The sequence below is a fragment of the Pipra filicauda genome, unplaced genomic scaffold (assembly GCF_003945595.2).
Source record: "Pipra filicauda isolate LSUMZ 115617 unplaced genomic scaffold, ASM394559v2 scaffold46_size3722508_pilon, whole genome shotgun sequence".
Taxonomy (NCBI): domain Eukaryota; kingdom Metazoa; phylum Chordata; class Aves; order Passeriformes; family Pipridae; genus Pipra; species Pipra filicauda.
In genome coordinates this window covers 3,251,238-3,269,614 of record NW_024104609.1, presented here as the reverse complement: position 1 = coordinate 3,269,614, position 18,377 = coordinate 3,251,238, and the positions used below count along the sequence as shown (strand labels likewise).

The 18,377-nt window shown below is 40.6% G+C and overlaps 1 protein-coding gene across 5 annotated transcripts in view; it reads right to left on the bottom strand.

Moving 5' to 3' along the window:
• Positions 1 to 16,609, bottom strand: part of CHD9 (chromodomain helicase DNA binding protein 9) — an 85,747-nt gene extending 69,138 nt beyond the window's left edge. For 2 of the 5 annotated variants that reach the window (XM_027732328.2, XM_027732344.2), the window contains exons 1-4: positions 16,356 to 16,609; positions 8,169 to 8,246; positions 6,348 to 6,436; positions 757 to 2,359 (exon numbers count right to left, since the gene is read on the bottom strand). In XM_027732328.2, coding sequence (XP_027588129.1) covers positions 757 to 2,193 — 1,437 coding nt within the window. In that variant the 5' untranslated portion in view covers positions 2,194 to 2,359; positions 6,348 to 6,436; positions 8,169 to 8,246; positions 16,356 to 16,609. Of the gene's footprint in view, positions 1 to 756; positions 2,360 to 3,163; positions 3,182 to 6,347; positions 6,437 to 8,168; positions 8,247 to 16,355 lie in introns of those variants that run through there. The other 3 variants (XM_039386173.1, XM_027732338.2, XM_039386172.1) reach the window with 3 other exon arrangements.
• Positions 16,610 to 18,377: the final 1,768 nt, after the last annotated feature.

Sequence of the window (18,377 nt, the reverse complement as noted above, 5' to 3'; positions counted from 1 at the left end):
TCTGAACATTTCAATACTCACACAATTTTAATTTCATTTCAGTTTTCTCTCTGATAAACTGACAAGCACTGTCTGCAAAGTTTGTTCCTCTTGTATCCCATTAAAAGAAACCACACTACAATTTTTATGCCGTTTTGTCCCCACACAGAGGACTTGGATACTCGCAGTAGATGTGCACGTTATACTCAAACAACTCCTGAGCTTTTTGGTTTAGCCAAAAGTAGCAAAATCCAACATACAGCCTTTTATATGTTTTCTATTATTACTAATAACAAAAGCAGGAATAAAGTGTGCACAAAGACACCAAGCAAAGGATTGAGCAACAACTTAACCATTGCAATTCTTGCAGGAAATCAGCCACATAAACCTTACCAGAGCTCTTAAAAACATTTTTCTGTAAGTACTTTTCAAGACAATAAGCCATTATATTTGCAGCAAAATCCTAAAGTAACCAATTTTCTCTGCTGTACTTCAGAAATATAAGCAGCAGAAGGAGTGGCACCATGTTAATATATAAATATTTCAGGTCATCTAAGTCTTGTTTTCTGAAGTAAGAAAACAACAGCAAAAAACAGGGTCTGCATCAACTGGTTCTTTTCTCCTAAACTAGCCATCACCTAGACTTCTTCAGGGTCAAATAACAGCTCAGAGACTTCAGTTATCATGCTTTGACATAAACACCAGTCACTACTATTCATTTCACCAGATCAACCAAATCAAACAGCTCAAACCCCCGCCCCCCAAATCCCTACATACCTGTCCTTGTAAGGTTACACGACTCCTGCCTTGCAGGTGCTGGTTAGAGACTGAAGAATGCCAGGGATGGATCTGACTTTGAGATTGTGCCCGAACCAGATCGGATGACTGTGTTACTTGCTGTGGGGTTATATGGTGTTCCAGGTCATGCTCTAAAACATGGCTTGTGCTATCCTGAACAAATGCAGAATCATCGAACTGTGGCAGAAGGTCTTCCTGAAGGAGGTCATCAGGGTCAAGTCCTGTGAATGGTTCATTATGAGTCTCGACTTGATGAAGTAAGTTGTCATCTAAAGATGTAAAACCGTTGCTTTCAATAGGATCGGTGAAATGGCTTATCTGAGAAGCAGAACCGGTGGAAGCTGAAAAATTAATATTCACAGGAGAGAGTTTTGAACTACTAAAGTTGCCCTGAGGATGCGCAGAATGCAACATTTGAAAAGTATTTGAATTCAAAGGTGTATTAGGATTCAACATGTGCTCAGTTGTTTCTTGCTTGGTCCCTGTTTGAGATGTAAAGGCATCGCTTCCAGTGAAGTCAGAGATAGAGTGTGTCTGCTGGCTGGTAGAAAGAGCTGTTGTAGGCTGAAGAAGGCTGGTAGGAGAAATGTGGTTATTAGAGTAAGAATAAGGAGATGAAAATTGTTGACTATTACTAACAGAACACGGAGTAATAGTTGGGGACTGTCCATCGAAATTTCCTTCCTGATTCCCACAAAAATGTAATGAAGCACTTGCAGTTTGAGAAAACGGCTGAACGGACAGAGGCTGCTGTGAAGTCGATGGATTAGAAACTGAAGGAGGGTGGTTAACACTGACTCTGAGAGAAGTAGATACGTTCACTTCCATGAAGTCTTTTGGCTGACTCAGAGCATCCTGCCCCGTGTTGTTTCTGCTTTGTTGCGACCGTAGCGAGGCACACTGATGCTGTGGTTCACTAGCCTGAAATAAGGCAAAGTCATGGTGTGCTACAAAGCTTTTGTTTTGCTGCATAGACTGAGAATGTCCTTGGTGAAAAGGGGACCCATTTTGATTGGAAACCGTTGTGGCAGTTTGATGACCCCACATAGGACTGCCATCGGCCACATCTGGAAACATCCCATTGGACTGGTTTTGCGGATGAACTGGTGAACAATTGAATTGAGAGTGTGGTGATAAGACATTGTCAGCTGAGCTATTAAAAGACTGATTTACTGAGTGAAGCTTCAGTGAATCATACTGATTCAGCTGATCAAACTCACTCATCTTTTGTTGATTTTGAGCATCTTGCACATGGTTCAACGAGTCTATGTGCAAAGGTTCAAATTCTGCACCCAAATTCAATTCATCAACAAGTGAAACAGGTCCAGGTTGAACAAAGGCATCATCTGACAAACCTTCTAAGGTCTCACTAAAAAGATTGGCATCATCAAAAAAATCCATCATAGGATCAGTCATCTTGAGAGGTCTGTTCTGCTTTTTCTCTCAACTCCAAATGGAGTCAGTTTTGTCTCTCTGCAGTGAACAGAAACAAATGACATCCGGCAGTCACCACCTTATCCAAGGCATGCCAACATCCATTAGTGCTTCTGATGAAACATTCGTCTTCAAGTGTTAAAGCATCCTAAGGGAAAGGAAGGGGGGGAAGAAAAAAAAGAAAACTTAATGGCTTTTCTCATTGCTCCTTCCCGTCCTCAACATTTTTAAGGATTTTTGATATTTTGTTCATAAAATTACGCTTATGTTAAAACCACAGATAAATAACTTATTTTTGCTTATACTCACTGCCCCATGCAGGGTTTATAATTTTTGTCCCTTATTTAATTATGATTTAAATGTAACAGTTTCATTTTTTCATTCACTCAAAGCACAGTTTTAGATTCTTTTTGGCCATATTCATGAAAATTACCAAAATGTACCAGAATTGGGTTTTACTAGTCCAGGATTAGAATTTGCTTATACAGAAATCATATAATACACAAGATATATACAGTAATTTTGTATGTTTAAACAAAAAACTTGAAGGTTATAAACTACATTTAAAATCAGTAGGAAAAGCTGAGATACCTTGTTTCTTCTATTTAAGTTGCATTAAATAAGTTTCCGAGAAACAGTATTTTATGTCTTAAAGACGTAATAGACTCTTGTTTGTAGGAAAGACAAGAGAATGAAGACAGTGATACAAAGATAAAACATAGGAAGGAACTACCTTTGCTTCAACAGAGTTTACACACTTACCTAGTTTTGAAACATTTTGAACTATTCATAGTATCACTCAGCAATCACCAATGAATTACTTTGCAATCAGGGATTTAAGGCAAGAGTTGAAAAAGGGGGTTAATTTAACTTTAGCCTAAAAGCTCACACATTTGTAGTACAATCAAACAAAATAGGAAATGAATGAAAATGTGTATCTGTGATAATTTACCTCCCCAGTTAAGTAGTAATCCTCTATAATACAGGATCAATCACTTTAAATGAGCATCTTGATGGAATAATCATTCCTTTATCCTGTTAATACATATCTCTAATTAAAGGGGAAAAAAAAAAGGAAAGAAAACAGCCACAACTTTTAATTCCTGACCCTACTACAAAAGATCACCTTCACGCTCTCCTCCTCCACTTCGATTGTAATTCCTTGATGAATTTTCTTAATAATAAAATGAGTATAGGATCCTTCCAGAAATAAACACCCTGCAAATCTGAAATATTCTCTGATGGACAAGGTTCATGTTGAACCTACTAAGCACAAAGTAGTCTTGGACAAGCTGATGAAAACCCATTCTGCTTATACTCCTAATCCACTGAAGGTGGTGTGACCATAGTCAGAATAAAGCCAAACTTAAACTCACAAACTATGCTTAGGGTTTGAGTATACAAAACTTCTGGTCTGTACACAGAAAGGACAGATGGATCTGTATCATACTGAAAGGCACCAATTGGTGACATCTATCAAGTATGGATTGGTATGACAGTTAATGAATTGAGAGAACAAGAATGCTATTAAAAAAGTGACAGAAGCTTAGGAAGATGACAGCTCAGCACAGCAAAGTAGCCGTGGTATCCAAATGATACATGTACAATTATTGCTTAAAGTTAGGATATCCTAAAGTACCAAGATAAAGGAAGCATTAATATAGATTAGACCTCATTATCTTCTAACACTGATTAAGTTGTCTGCTTCTGATTAAAAGCAACACAGTGATGACTTCCCCAGTATCAAACTTCCTTCCAGTGTCTTCCAATTGATGACAAATGAAGAGCAGGATCCAGGTAGATGACCTGGCATGGGTTTAGGGTATTATAGCATGGCTGATATAATCATCCCTGTATTTGCTAAATTCTGTGTAATATCCAACAGCAGAACAGCTTTGTGGCTTTCTCTGATTTGCCCATCTGTTAGCATTTGGAATACTGTGTCAAAAGAGTGGATAATACAGCATGCTAAAAACCAGATAGTCAAAAAACTGATCACTTCTGCATACTATTAAGAAATGAGAGACATTCCCTCCCCAATATTAAAAGACAATTACACTACCATTACTTGTCAGATTTTAACTAAAGCTTTGGCCGAGTTCAAAAAGCTCAGTTAATTAAATAATACAGAAGTTACTTCCTACTGATGTGCCAAAATAAATGAAATTTCATCACAGATTCAAAGATCAATGTACATGTCAGATTTGAAAGGCACAGAGGGACAGCACAATTTCCTCAAAAACCCAGTAATGTAGAAGACTAAAAAAAGAACATTCAGACATTTAGTAGATATGAACTCCATTGATCTCTAACAGTTAGGAGTGTTTGTACTAGAGTGCCATGATATCTGTAGCTAAATATGGATTGAAAAGATGAATTTTCTCTTACTGGTATCATAAAAATTTGGATAAAACCTGGTTGGGTAGTCTGTTTCATTAAATAAAAACACACACATGCAATTATATATATATACACATATGCATTATTTTATTTTAAAATTACTTTTCAGTGGTATGCATTTCTAATTATTTTTGAGTAATGAGCCATCTCTTTAGTGAAATCATACCCTCAACATACTGGTTTTGTTTGGAACTCTTTCTGCTACAGAGTTCACAGACATCATGCTAAATACTCCAAAGCTCACTCAAGTACCTTGTATTTTAATTTGAAGATGACAAAGATTTGAAATGTATGGGCTTAAACTAAATAAGTTCCAGTCTATGACTACAGTTCCAGCTACGAGTAAGAGCATAAACCTGGACTCAACTGGCATGTGTGTGCTTGTCAGAGTAACTCAGAGTAGGCTGTTATCAATCCTACACTGGTTTTGCTTGCACCAAACACCTCATGTAACTGTTTCCCTCCTTCTACTCCCCAGACAAGAACAAACTCCCCTCCAACACCTCTTCTCCTTTCTTGCAGGTAGCATCTGGGAAATAAATATAATTAATACAAATAAAGGTTTAGAGAAGAAAAAAAAAAAAAACGACAGAAAACCCCAACAAAACCAAACCAAACAAAAAAACAACAACAAAAAACCACAAACAAAAACCAAACAAAAACAACAAGAAAAGAAACAAAACACAAAAACAAAAAAACCCATACCCAAACAGTAGCTTATCAATTGTTATAGTTGTTCATGAAAGTTCAGCCAACATGACAAACGACAAATTTCACTTGGAAAGAAAATCCATTTTGCAATGCAACTGAAGACAAATTTCTACCATTCTCAACCATGTTTGCCTTCACTATGAGTGGGACAATTTCTTACTGAGAACAGCTTTGCTTAAGCTGAACAGAGCAAAACCACACCAAAGTATATCACAGAACTCTCTGCATAAAACAACATGGTATAAGAAAGTCCCACAGTGTGCTTAGGCTATAAGCACTATACTTCTTTAAGAGATCCATATTAACATTAATTTTTAACTCAATTTTTAACTAAGCCTCAAAATTATATTTCATCAAGCTGTACTTAATATATGGAGAGAAGGCATTATGACAAGTTCTGTAACGTATGAAGTAATCTTAGCTGTTTTCTTTAGACACCTACAAAAATTAAAAATACCAGTAGTTTTTAGAAAAAATTGTATTTTCTAGTGAGATTTTTGTGGTTGTTTTGTTTCTACTGTTTTGACATGCAGGTGTGTGTAATACCACAAAGTTTCTTCAGATTAAATATGGCTGACATAATTGAGTAAAAGGGTTTTTTTCAATTGCACAAAATTCAGATCCTTTGCTTTTGTTGCTTTCCAAGTTGGAGTCACTTTCTTCCCAAAACTCCAAATTCAAAAGACATGTGGCATGACACGCAGGCTTGTAGAACTGTTGTATATATCAGAAAAGGATTCAGACCACAGACCAATTTACAAATTCTTTACCACTGCTTCTCTATCTATAACACTAAGAGTTAGTGATTTAATTAGAGCATTGATACTTAGACATATGAATTCCAGAGTTTAATTATTAGCTTGGGTCAAAATTAATAGCTAGCATAGGCACCTAAAGAACCCTATACTATAAAAGTACCTGATAAACCCTTCAGACAAAATTAAGTTGCCTAAATCTTCTAAATTAAAAATATACCACAAGATATTAAAGGAAAGGGCCCAAGTCAAGACAAAAAATATCCTTACCAATGAATATAGAACACATCTCTTAAATGAAGAATTAAGAAGCTCAGAGATGTGCTTTAAATCCAGATGGATACCTCATCATTAGAGACCTGGAAATGAAGCATGTTAAACAAGTCACACAACAACCAACTTCATGAGTGTACATTCAAATGCAACACCTGAAACTCAAAAATTCAATAGATACCATAAAACCAAGAACAGCAGAATTAATACACAATCACTGCTAGCCATGATTTTGTAAGTGTCTGATAAATAGGCTCCTTTTGTAGGACTACTAAAAATAACCCAAGCCTACAAACCTCCAAAGATGAAGGGCAGAGTCTGTGCCAGAATACTAAAAGGTTTAGGGCAACTTTAAGATACAATGTAAGTACCCAAAAAAAAAAAAAACAAAACAGTTTTAGGGCTAGGTTTTAAATCTGTCAGTCCGAGAAGTCCTGTACATGTCTTCTAACAGCAGAGTGCTGTTACACACTGACAGATGTACTTGCCAATGGGAAGTGACACTGCCTTTCCAGGGGAACACACTTGCATGACAGCTTTATCCTACTCCTTGCCTTGACAGCAGGTAGAGGAGCTCAACTTCAAGAGGTTCTCTTTTTATCTGAAAGAGGCTTCAAAACATTACTCGGTTTAAGGGAAAATGTGTATGGGGTGAAAGTAAAGGCTTCTAAGGCCTGTGTGTAAAAGCCTCAAAGCAAATAAAACCACTCTGTAACAGTAAAAGACAGACAAAGTTTGTATACGAACTGACATTCTATACCAGGGTATTTTTCCATTTCAAAAACATGAGCATTCTCTCCATGGCACAGAGAATTCTCCAATTCCAATAAATAAAGAGATTCCCCTCTTCCTAAATATAGTCTCATGATGACAAACTCTTAAACACCTTTGCAGGACTATTAATACAGATCAACTTTTAATCTTTATTAAAATACATATTACTGCATGGAGAAGCGGATCGTAACACAAAGATTATTTCCTCTCCCTACATCTTTGAAACAATGTTGTAACATATGCCAAAGATATAAATTGGTTATAACAGCTACCAAAAGCCTGCAACGTTCCAGTAAAAAAAATTTATCTCATTCTAATTCAGTACATTAATTAATACATTTATCCCCCTTTTATTACTCAGTAACTTCAAGGCTTATTCCAAGGTTGCTAAACTAAAATGTCTCTGCTCCGCATTAACGGGGACACTTCATGTGCAGAGGCATTTTTCTAAAATTCATAAAAAATAAGCATGTACCCAAACATGTATGTAGGGGAAGGTTGCTAAAATACTTCCATCCTTTTTTGCCATCTCTGTGAAGTAATATGAATTTTGTATCAAAACAGCCAGAAAACTTGCTCTAGGTGTTCTCTTTTTCTGTACTGGAACTCCCATCACACAAACAGAGCTCCCATCAATCACAAATCCTTTTCACATCCAGAAATTAGAACTCAGTTTGAAACTATTTAACTGTCAGGTTCTTTGCACTTCAATATATCTTTTTGTTCCTAAACTTTTGCTTATTTAAAAAGTTCTTTGTTCACTAAACAAAATTAAAGCATAAAGGTTTTACAATATATATGTTAGCTGGACAGAGGCATTCAAAAATTTATTATTTGAAAAAAGAAAAACCGAAAACTTGCAATCAAGTAATTTATCCCAGCTGTAAGAGTTCAACAGGGAAAAGAAAAACCTAATTCACCTGTAACTACATGTAAGATAAACGCTATCTTGAGTTCTTGGCTATCCAAAACAGCTATGTGTCCTTCCCCAACTGGATTCTTCTTGAATCCTCAAGATAAAAGAGAAAAAAAGACGTTTCTTACTCTTTAGGACAGTGTCCACTTGCACGAACAAGTTCCAATAAGGAGACAGTTGTGGAATACTTTGAAGTTTGAAAAAACCTATGTCAAAAAAAACCCAAAAAACCATATATAACTAAACATACATTCACTAGATCTACAGTACATTATTCTAAGTGTAAAATACAAGAAATACTTCAGACACCAGAAAAATCACTGAGCCAAAGAGAAATTCACACAAAAGGAACTTAAAGTTTTCTTAAGCAGCAAAATGGAATCTATCTCCACAGGTTCTCAAATAAGCTATATTGCATACACACGTGTATGTGTGTATATATATATATGCACACACAGATATATCTATCTCTGTTAAATGTGATGCTAAAGGAATGTTCTGTAGAGATTCCTTCTTTGGGAGAGGGTCTTAATATTTGCTTTTAAATCTTGAATTGGCAAAATTAACTGATATACAATAAAAGTTACACTGCTAAACAGAACCAGAACTACATTTGTTATAAGCATGCCTAGATCCATATTAAACTATCTTAGAAAGTTTTTAAAAAATCATCTCCCACAGCCCAACTAATACAGTATCTTCATAAAATACTGAAAGAAAAATACACGTCCCTAAGTGCACATGGATTTCCTGTTTTGTGATGAATTTCCAAAGCATTAGTATTACTAATAAAAAAACCGTGAACAACAGTAATCTTGGTTATTTCACTAAATATCTGAAGGGAGGGTGTCAGAGGCTGGACCAGGCTCTGCTCAGGGGTGCCCAGCAATCGGACAAGAGGCAACGGGCACAAACTGATGCACAGAAATTCCACCTGAATACAAGGAAGAACTTCTTTGCTGTGCAGTGACCAAGCACAGAGAGGGTGTGGAGTTTCCCTTCACTGGAGATATTCCAGAACCATCTGGACACAATCCTGTGCAATGTGCTCTAGGAAGAGCTTGAGTAGGAAGCTTGGACCAGATGACCCGCTGTGGTCCCTTCCAACCTGATCCATTCTGTCATTCTTATTTTGGACACTAAAGCACAGACTGTTATACACATTACTGTAACAGGAAATAAACTATTCATTTCAATTAGGTGAGGATAACTACAGAATTTCTGGTTTTTAAAACATCATGTAAATTTTAATAAAATAGTTTAGTTTTGCACAGCATTCTTGTGTGCTTTTATGTCTTCAGTCTTGGCAAATACCTTTAGAAAATTTAACAGCACCAGTTGAAGACATTATTATTTTCAACTACCTTCTTCACCTGCCAAAGGTTATTGCACTTAAAGTAAAACCTGCAGAACAAAACATGTAGGTGTGCATCTGCTGCTTCAGCATGTAGTATCCCAAATTAGTTTTAACCCTTTCTCTTTTTTGTTTAAACAAACCCATTAGACTTTGCACTAAATGTGAAGTGTATATATATACTAATTTGTCATTTATATTTGTGGACATCAATTGCAATAAAGGTTCAATAATAACACAGAGAATGACAACATCTGCTACAATTGACAGTGATCTAGAAAGATACCAGAAGTTTGGAGTATTGTCTTGAAAAGAACAATGTTTATCCCCAAGTCAGTTTATTTTAGTAAAAATAACTGTTAAGAAGTTCAGGGGTTTGGCCATGAGACTACTGAAGGAATCCATACTAGTAACCAGTACTGCTCTTAAAATATTGCAGTTTTGCTTCTCTAAAGTGTACCTGTGAAGACTTTCAAATATTTCAGGACTTAAGTGACTTTCTGCTTATTTTTCTAATACAGGTAAAATGTTCCCATGTTTACTTCTTCAGGTTTGGATACCACTAAAACTAACTTTTTTTTTTTTTTAGCGTATCTGTACAGAACACAAATGCTTGTTTTCACCCCCTTTAGTTGTCAAAGGAGTCAGAGTAACATATTCAGTGTAATGTATTTGTAATTTACAGTTTACTCCTGATCACTAGAAAGACTGTTACACAAACTTCCTTGTAAGTTTAAAAGGAAAATCCTCTGGTGCTGCTGAGATTTCAGATGTAAGCATTACAGAGTTTCTATCATTTTGTCATAAATTTCAGCATTACACCTTAATTAGACCTATACAATATGTGTCCGAATTCCAGCATCTTTCCTGAGGAACTACATTGCTATTTTAAGATTTAGAGAAGCATTTGCATTGAAAACCAGAAAAAAAGCCTTCTCATTTTCACATGTGGCCTGAACCAAGATTTCATTACAAAACATCACAGCCAGAAGACTTCAGAGCACAGCCCTCTTTCATTTCACAATCTGACAATACACTAACTTCCAATAATTCTCATGTTGTAGCCTGATAAGCATCTTTGTGAACTACTGCAAGTTTATAACCTGGAAGTACCAACTAGAACAACGCAAAGGATCGTGTCTGTTTTACAGATGCCTGTGGATCCTTATTGATGAGTACAGATAACAGCTGTGAAGACTTGACACTGACAGACAGAAGTCTGCTTTGGGGGAAAAAAAGGAGCACAATTCCAAGTCCTGACACTACCAGATGAGGATATGCCACTATTTTACTGAACAAAACAGGTTCAGTCACCCCACTGCACACTGCATTAGCTAGCAAAAGGAGTTTGATCTATAACACAAGTCTGCCCCATTCAGAGGGAGGCTGGATACAAATTTCCAGTTGTTTTGTTTTTGGGGTTTTTTTTGAACTATTTCTAAGGAGATTTTATATGAAAGTTTCCTAAAGAAGTTCCTCCCAGGCACATGTCAAGCAAGACACTCTGAGTTTGCAATTTTTTTCAATATACCCTTCTTAAATTAGGAAATCAATTAAAATTAGTAACTCAAGCAAAACATGACTTTTCATCTTGTCTCGTGGTTTCCAGCACACTCAGGACATGTTCCTGAATTCACCTGCAATGGACAGAGACTCCAGACAACTCCTACTGTGCCATCAATACACTGTCACAAGAGTCTGACAGTCAAAATGGACTTTTAAAAAACTTCCTCAGTTAAATGGGACAACAGTCATCTGTTCCTCAGGCATATCAATTGAATTAATTCTTAAGAACTTACATAAAAATTTGTCTCTGAAGCTAAATTTTAGTTTAGCTTCTGAAAAACAGCAAAAAAATACTTTGAAGAACTACATACTGAAACCAGTGACACCATATTATGTGGAATCAGGCCCATTGTCTTACCTGACACTGCTTTTAATGTAAGTGGAAGCCACTAACTACAGTAGCTTTACTCCAGGGTAACTGAAAACAAAAATATATTGTATTTAATCCTCAGATTTCTTCTAAAATATGGAATATCAGATGGGCAGACTTTCATGCCATTATACAGATGAAGTCTTTCTGAAGCTTAAAAGTTCATTACAGTGTTAAGTATCAAATGTTATAAAACCACTCCCTTCAAAAACCATTTGCAGAACCAATTTTGTAGGAATTCCTGAATTTAGTGACCAACATCAAAGAGTGAACCAAACTTTTAATACTGTTCATGCAGCACAAGGAAAAGTGCCCAAGAATACATTGCAGAAGGAAACCATTTGGTAACCAGAGTTACATTTACAAATATGACTCAGATAAAACAAAGTCAAATTTACTATTTGTCTCCAGAAAAAGGATGGGAACATCTTTCCATCTTCCTGCAAATTCTAACTATTGATTTAAGATTAAAACAAAAATGTATCTCTCAACAAGAGAAAGATGCATGTACAGTGCCAGCCCAAAGACATTAATATTTGGAAGCTCTTGGGTAATCTGTATAGATGAAGTTGGAGACCTCAACACATTTGTTCACTGACAGATGCCATATCAAACCAATGGATTTCTGCTGAATTCTAAGTTTTAAAAAATTGCTTCCTACCTTTTAACTTGTTTCTTGCAGCTTAGTAAGTGAACATACTGTAAAGGCAGCACTGAAAGTGGGACTTGGATCCAAGGTGCTGCCAAAAGAAGCCTTTTAGTTGATCACTAAAGCTTGTTCTAAGAGGTAGCCAAGTATATATCCAGATTCTAATACATAAGTTTTGAAAGTACTGCTAAGGTGTTTAAGTTTCTGAAGTTACGATAAATCTTAATTAACCACATTGTTAAAAAATGTTTGATTTAGAGTTGGTCTTCTGCAAGTTTTCAGCACTGCAGTTATTCAAAAACATGGTCATTGCAAATCAAATTATACTTTTTTCAGGTAATACTTCTAGGAAAAAACACTGCTGAAAAAAAGATCTCTCCTCCCTACACTACTGTAAATAAGAAAGTCATGTGTTCAGCCTGTTTGACTTTTGTCCAGCTCACTCTCACAATTATGAACTGGTCAGACAGAGAAAATACGAGAATCTTGCTATTCCTTCAGCCAAAGCAAGAGCTACAAGCTCTTTGCAGTTGCTGTTTTATCAGCAAAATAATTGCTTCTTAGTATCACAATTTCTTTTGCTGAAGGGGAAAGAGAATACTTCAACAACATAATAATGCTAACTATCAATTCTTGAGTGTTTGACTAAATAAGCAGCTGTTTTCTCCATCGCCCATGTGTGTATGCAGACACCCGGCATTCCTCACACACCATTTCTGACTACAGGAAGAGCACTAGGAAATGGAATGAGGACACCATGTGAGCCCAAGGAAGTGTGAGATTTCAAAGTGTTCATTAAGCTCACAGCTCCACAGTTTGATGGAGCCAAAACCATTAAAAGGACAAGTCTAGAGAGGTCAGTGGAAGAATACAAAGTATCGACAAAACTAGATTGGTTAGAAAAGAAACCGAGTGCTAAGGGTTACCAGACTTCAGTCGAACACAGGAAAGTGTTTCATCTGGATGATTTAGGAATGTAAGTACTATAAACATCACTGAGAATTCAGTTCATATATAATGGTGGAAAGAAGGAGAATACTGCAATCCAGTGATGAATAGGATTTGCCATTTGTGTCCATCAGCTCATTCTAAATTGCATGAAAAGTATCAAAGAAATATAATGATGCAGTATTTGGGCACCTCTTTCTACAAGACTGTTAGAGATGAAAAAAATGCACTGTAAGGAATCCAAACCCATAAAATATATAATTATCCAGCTTACTTGTACTTTTTAAGTAAGGATACATATACTCTAAATATAGGTAATATTTGTATTGTAACATACATTAAAAAATAATCCTACAACTAACACTATAAAGCAAGTAAGAACAGATTATTTACTTCGTAGGTTCCACAAATAAGGCAATTTTAAGACAGCATGTCAATCTTTTTGGTTTAATCTGCCTGCATTACTAACTTGTCTCACTCATAAAAGGAAACAAATGAAAATTGCCTGGTTTAGGGTCTGTGTAGTCTCTCAGTAGTGGTTCTTGTCATACATCTTTTAGATAACATCACTAAGAATACCTTTTAAAAACCACACTGTGCTTTCATCAACATTTTTCCATGACTGAATTCTTGGACTAATCTTCAGGAGCACTGAGCACCAGCAGCTCATGTGAAATGAGCAGGTGATGAGATTCCTCAAAATTCTCAAACAACTCTAAGACTTCAAATTCCACTTCTTTTTACAGTAAAAACGATAGCCTTACTCCAAGTGTCATAAGTTAATACAGCTTCCTCATGAAGAGCAGCATAAAGTTGTATAAATAGAACTATTTGGTTAAACACAAACAAGCAGGTTAGCACAAAGTAAACCAGCACAGTAACTGTAACTACTTATGCGCCTGCCCTTATCATCTTATAAATGCAAAGTAAATTGATGCAGCTTACTCACTAATGGGGAAAAGAAAAGCTACTTCACATTTACTTAAAGGTTAGAGAGTTCACAATGGCCATTAACCACAGAGTTGTTGATAACTGAAGTTCACATCCTACCTCACTTCCCACTAACTTCTCCGTGTACCTATGAGTTATATATAGGACCTGGCACACTGATCCCTGAATTGGTTGCCATTCAAGAACATGTACATTAAGTTTTGCTCTTTAGTTTACACAGTCTGGGCATTGAAGTCCATGGCACTTTGGAAGCCTCATCTGACAGATGCAGGAAGAATGAAAAAGTCATTATTAGTTACAGGTATGAGGAGTTGAGGGTTTGTAGAAACCAGCAAAACCAAAAGCTACTAATTGCTACTCTTACTTTAGTAGTTCACAAAGTATAAGACAGAAATAACTACTGATTTTAAAATATTCACCTTGTGAAACTAGCAAAAAGTTGATAGGTGCAACAACAAATTAAAACTCAGAGACAGGGTAAAAACCCAGATATTGCTCAGAAATGATGGAATGTTAATATTCTGCCTTGAGTGCTAAATATATTTATAACTGCATACAAAGATTACATGTAAAACAAGGTGAAATAATTATTTTACCTCACACCTGCAAAATGGGCACTTGTTGGTGTCAAATAATCCATGTTTAAAAACAGTTGCAGGGAGCTCTTAGGACTGACAGGCCTGGTTCGCCTGAGAGAGGGGGGTTACTTTTTAAGGCTACTTCTTACAAAGTCTCAAAAAGTACACAAGAGAACTAGAAACCCTAACCCCTCACACAAAGTGTTACTTTGTCCCCCATGAGCACAAATTATAACACTGAAGGGTTCAACTCTCTTCTACATAAGGAAGGGAGACTGAGCTGTATTTTCTCACATTGATGAAGTCAAACAGCTTTCATGGGCTGAAAGGAGTTTTCAGTTGCTAAAGATTCTTATGATACAAAGACAGTGAGGAGTGCAAACTATTTCTTACAAACTGAAAGTGTGTGCATCAACCTTGATGTTAAAGCTATCCAGCCAAATGAGAGAATTCTGAACTCTCTTCACCTGTTTTTTATCCCTCTTCACAAAAATTTGTGCATAAAGAGGGAATGAAGAGGTTTTGACACTTCACTGTGTTAAACATCAATGGGAAATGTGATGATTTCTCCACTTCATTAGAATAAAGATGCATGCCACCTATGCATGCTATCTACCAACGGTGCCCAGCTAGCCTCAAAATCCTCTCCTTGTCATTCCTGGAGGAAGTCAGCTTGCAGGCCCTACCCGGCAAATGCCAGTCCATAAATTCCGACCTTGCACTTTCACAGCCAAATCCCCTTTTAAGCCTCCACCCATGCTGTGGGAACCTGCGGCCATGCACCATCAGTTCTCCTCACCCCAGAAATCTTGCAGCCCAGAAGGGCAGCAGACTGCATGTCCATCTCCATCCCTTCCAGACACACCTCACCCAACGTCAACCCTCCCCTTCCTTCCCTCTTCCTTTCTCCTGCTCCACGTTTCCTACCGTGGTGGATCCAAGCCAGTGGGCTGCCAAACTCAGCTCCTCTTTTTCTTACTGCTTTGCCTGCTCTGGGAAATTATTTAAATTCCTCCCTCTGCCCACCTCTATTATCCTTCGTGGTGAGAGGCCAGGTCTGCCATGCCCACTACCCCGCCTGGGAAGGTGCCACATCCCTTCCCTGCCTCGCAGCCCCTTCCCAAAGGACACAAGGCGGCCGGGGTATATTCCTGCCCTACCTCCCTCCACCCAACCCTTTCCTCTCGCTGGGGGAGAGGGACATGCAGCTTCTTCCTCTGCTTCCCTAAGGAGACCAGCCCTCTTCCCCTCGCCCTGCCATCTTCTTACCTGGAAGAGGGCAGGACATTCAGCCTCTCGCCACCCCGGGAAGGCCCAATTCCTCCCCTCCAACTTCGCCCCCACCCTGTAGCCGTCCCTGGGCGCCGCGGCGGGGCCGGGGGCGGAGGCGGCGGGGTCCGCATCCCCGGGCGCCCCCGCCACCTCCATCCCGCCGGCTCCCCCCGCGCCGCCCCGGGAAAAGCCTCGCCTGGCCGCCGCCCCCCTCCCTCGTCCTCCTCCCACCTCCGCCGGCGAGGTGCGAGGGGCCGGCGCGGAGCCCCGCGGTGCCGGCGAGGGGCGGAAGCGGGCGGGGGCGGCGGCGGGCACAGCCCGGGTGCCGAGCAGGCCGCGCCGCGCCGACCCCGCCGGCAGCAGGGGCGGGCAGGGCCGGCCCGGTGTCCCCGGCACCTGGAGAGCGCGGCCTGCCCGTCCCTCCCTCCCTCCCGCACGTACTCACCGCCCGGTTCGCCATTACGGAGCGGCCGCCGCTGCCCGGCAGGAGGCGGCGATGCCCCCGCGCCTGTGACAGCTCCGCGCCGGGGCGGCCGCGGGCGGGCGGGGCGGCTTCCCCTCCCCCCCGCGGGGATTCCCTCCGTGCGTCCCCCCCGCCCGCCCCGGGGAGGCGAGGGCGGCACTCACCGTGCGGTGTCGCAGGCCGGCGGTGCGGTGCGGTGCGGGCGGCGCTCCCCGCTCTCCCTCTCTCTCCCTGCTCTCTCCTCCCCGCGGGCGCTGCGCGGGAGGGGCCCCGCGCTCAGCCGGGCGGGGGGGGGGGGGGGGGGGGCGAAGTTTCACTCGCTCGGCGCCGCGACCCCACCGGCCCCAGCGCACCCGCGGGGACGGGCTGGGGGGTGCATTTGCATATTTGTCACCCCCGCGCTGATTGGCCGCCCGCGCGGGGGCCGCCGCGGCGCTGACACGGCGGCTCGGGCTGAGGGAGGAGGAGGAGGGAGCGGGGCGGGGGGAGGAAGAGGCGGCCGGAGCGCGGGAAGGGGCGTGCGCGGGGCGGGCGGAGCGCGGAGGGGCGGGGAGGGGGGAAGCCGGGAGCGTGCGAATTTCCTTCCCCGGGACACCTTCGCCCTCCCGCCGCAGCGCCCGCGGGAGGGGGGGGCGCTGGCGGGGCAGGGGCGGGCGGCGCGGGGCCGATGGGCGGGGGGGCGGTGGCGGCGTGCGGCGGGCTGGGCACATCCAATATGGCCCCTGCGCCGGGAGAAGCCAATCCCGGGCGCGGTTACTCCGGGGCCGGGCCGGGATGCGGGGCAGGCCCCGGGCGGCGCGGGGAGCGGGGCTTTTCCCTGGGAAAGGGAAACTCGGAGCTGCGGGGAGGCGCTCCCGCGGCCGCTGTCGGTGTGTCCTCACGCCCGGCGCCCCCGGGCAGGGCCGGGCGGAGCCGCGGGGAGGAGGCTCCCGACAGCGGGAATGCCCCGCTCGTTTTAGGAAACCACTGGGGTGCGTTTAACACCGGCGCTGGGGATGCTGCGTGTTAGCCAAGGCTCTCCCTCCCTCCAGGGACAGGAAGTTCGTCTGACCTATTGGTGGCACCACCCAGCCTCCCACTGAAAGTGCTATCAGGGAGAGCGGGGAGAATCCCACCTGTCAGAGGTAAAGGCGAACGCCAGACAGGGCGAGCAGAGCCTCAGGCACACTGTATCAAGCCTCTTTGGAATATTTTTCTTGAACATGCTAACAGCTCACATGCATTCTTACAAAGTTAACTGTAAGCCTTTCCTTTCACATAATATTTTTTTTCAAACACTAAAATCAAGTGCCTTAAATGCCAAGTATTGATTTCAAGATCGAAATTTAGAAGCATCCATTAACAAAACACTTGTATGTTATATGAAGGGGTTTTGTCTTTTGATTTTTTAAGTGTCAAGGTACAAAGTTGTTACAGCACTCGCTTTCCTGTATCAGGACACCAGAGCAAAAAGCTTGAGGGGGAAGTTTCTAGCGTGGCTGAAATGACAAACCCTGTAGAGGCTTGCCTGAAACTTTATCTATAGTGGCAAATAAATAGAAAAGAAAAAAACACTTTGTTTGAGCAGTTTTACATAAGTCTTGCTGAGCTGACCTGAAGACTAAATTAAGAATTCCAGGAATACAAGAAAGTTCCCAGTCAGAGTTATCTACACTTGGATACTGTATCTGGGAGGGCTATATGCACAGAGGCAGTCAGAAATCTCATCCTAAGGCTCCCTTCAGTAACTTGCTAGCAGGGAACTAGGGATACACCTCTAGTTCTCTCCAACCTCTTGCTTCTATGGTTAGGGTATCATTTAAGGTAAATTTTGTCTTTATGCCAAATGTCAAATTCTTGTATATCTAATACACTTAATTATATATTGTAATACAGTAATTGATTTGAGAGTTTCTAAATAGCTCTACTGAGCTTCTGTAGCTACAAGCATAAGGTAGGTTCTTTTTTAGCATTAGTTCAGAAAACAAGCCTATAAGCAAGCTACTTCAGTGTTTTAGCTTTACAGTACCTCTGTCTTTCTCCCAATTTCTTCATGGCCAAAACTTTGATCGTGCTGTCAGACTATTCAGAAAGACTAGTGTTAACATTCATACTAAAGTTTCTGTATTATCTTTCTTTTAGCCAACCCTGTAGATTTTTCTTCTTTCTAGTTTCCCTCTCTCACTTAAAAGTGTGAAAAGCTTCAA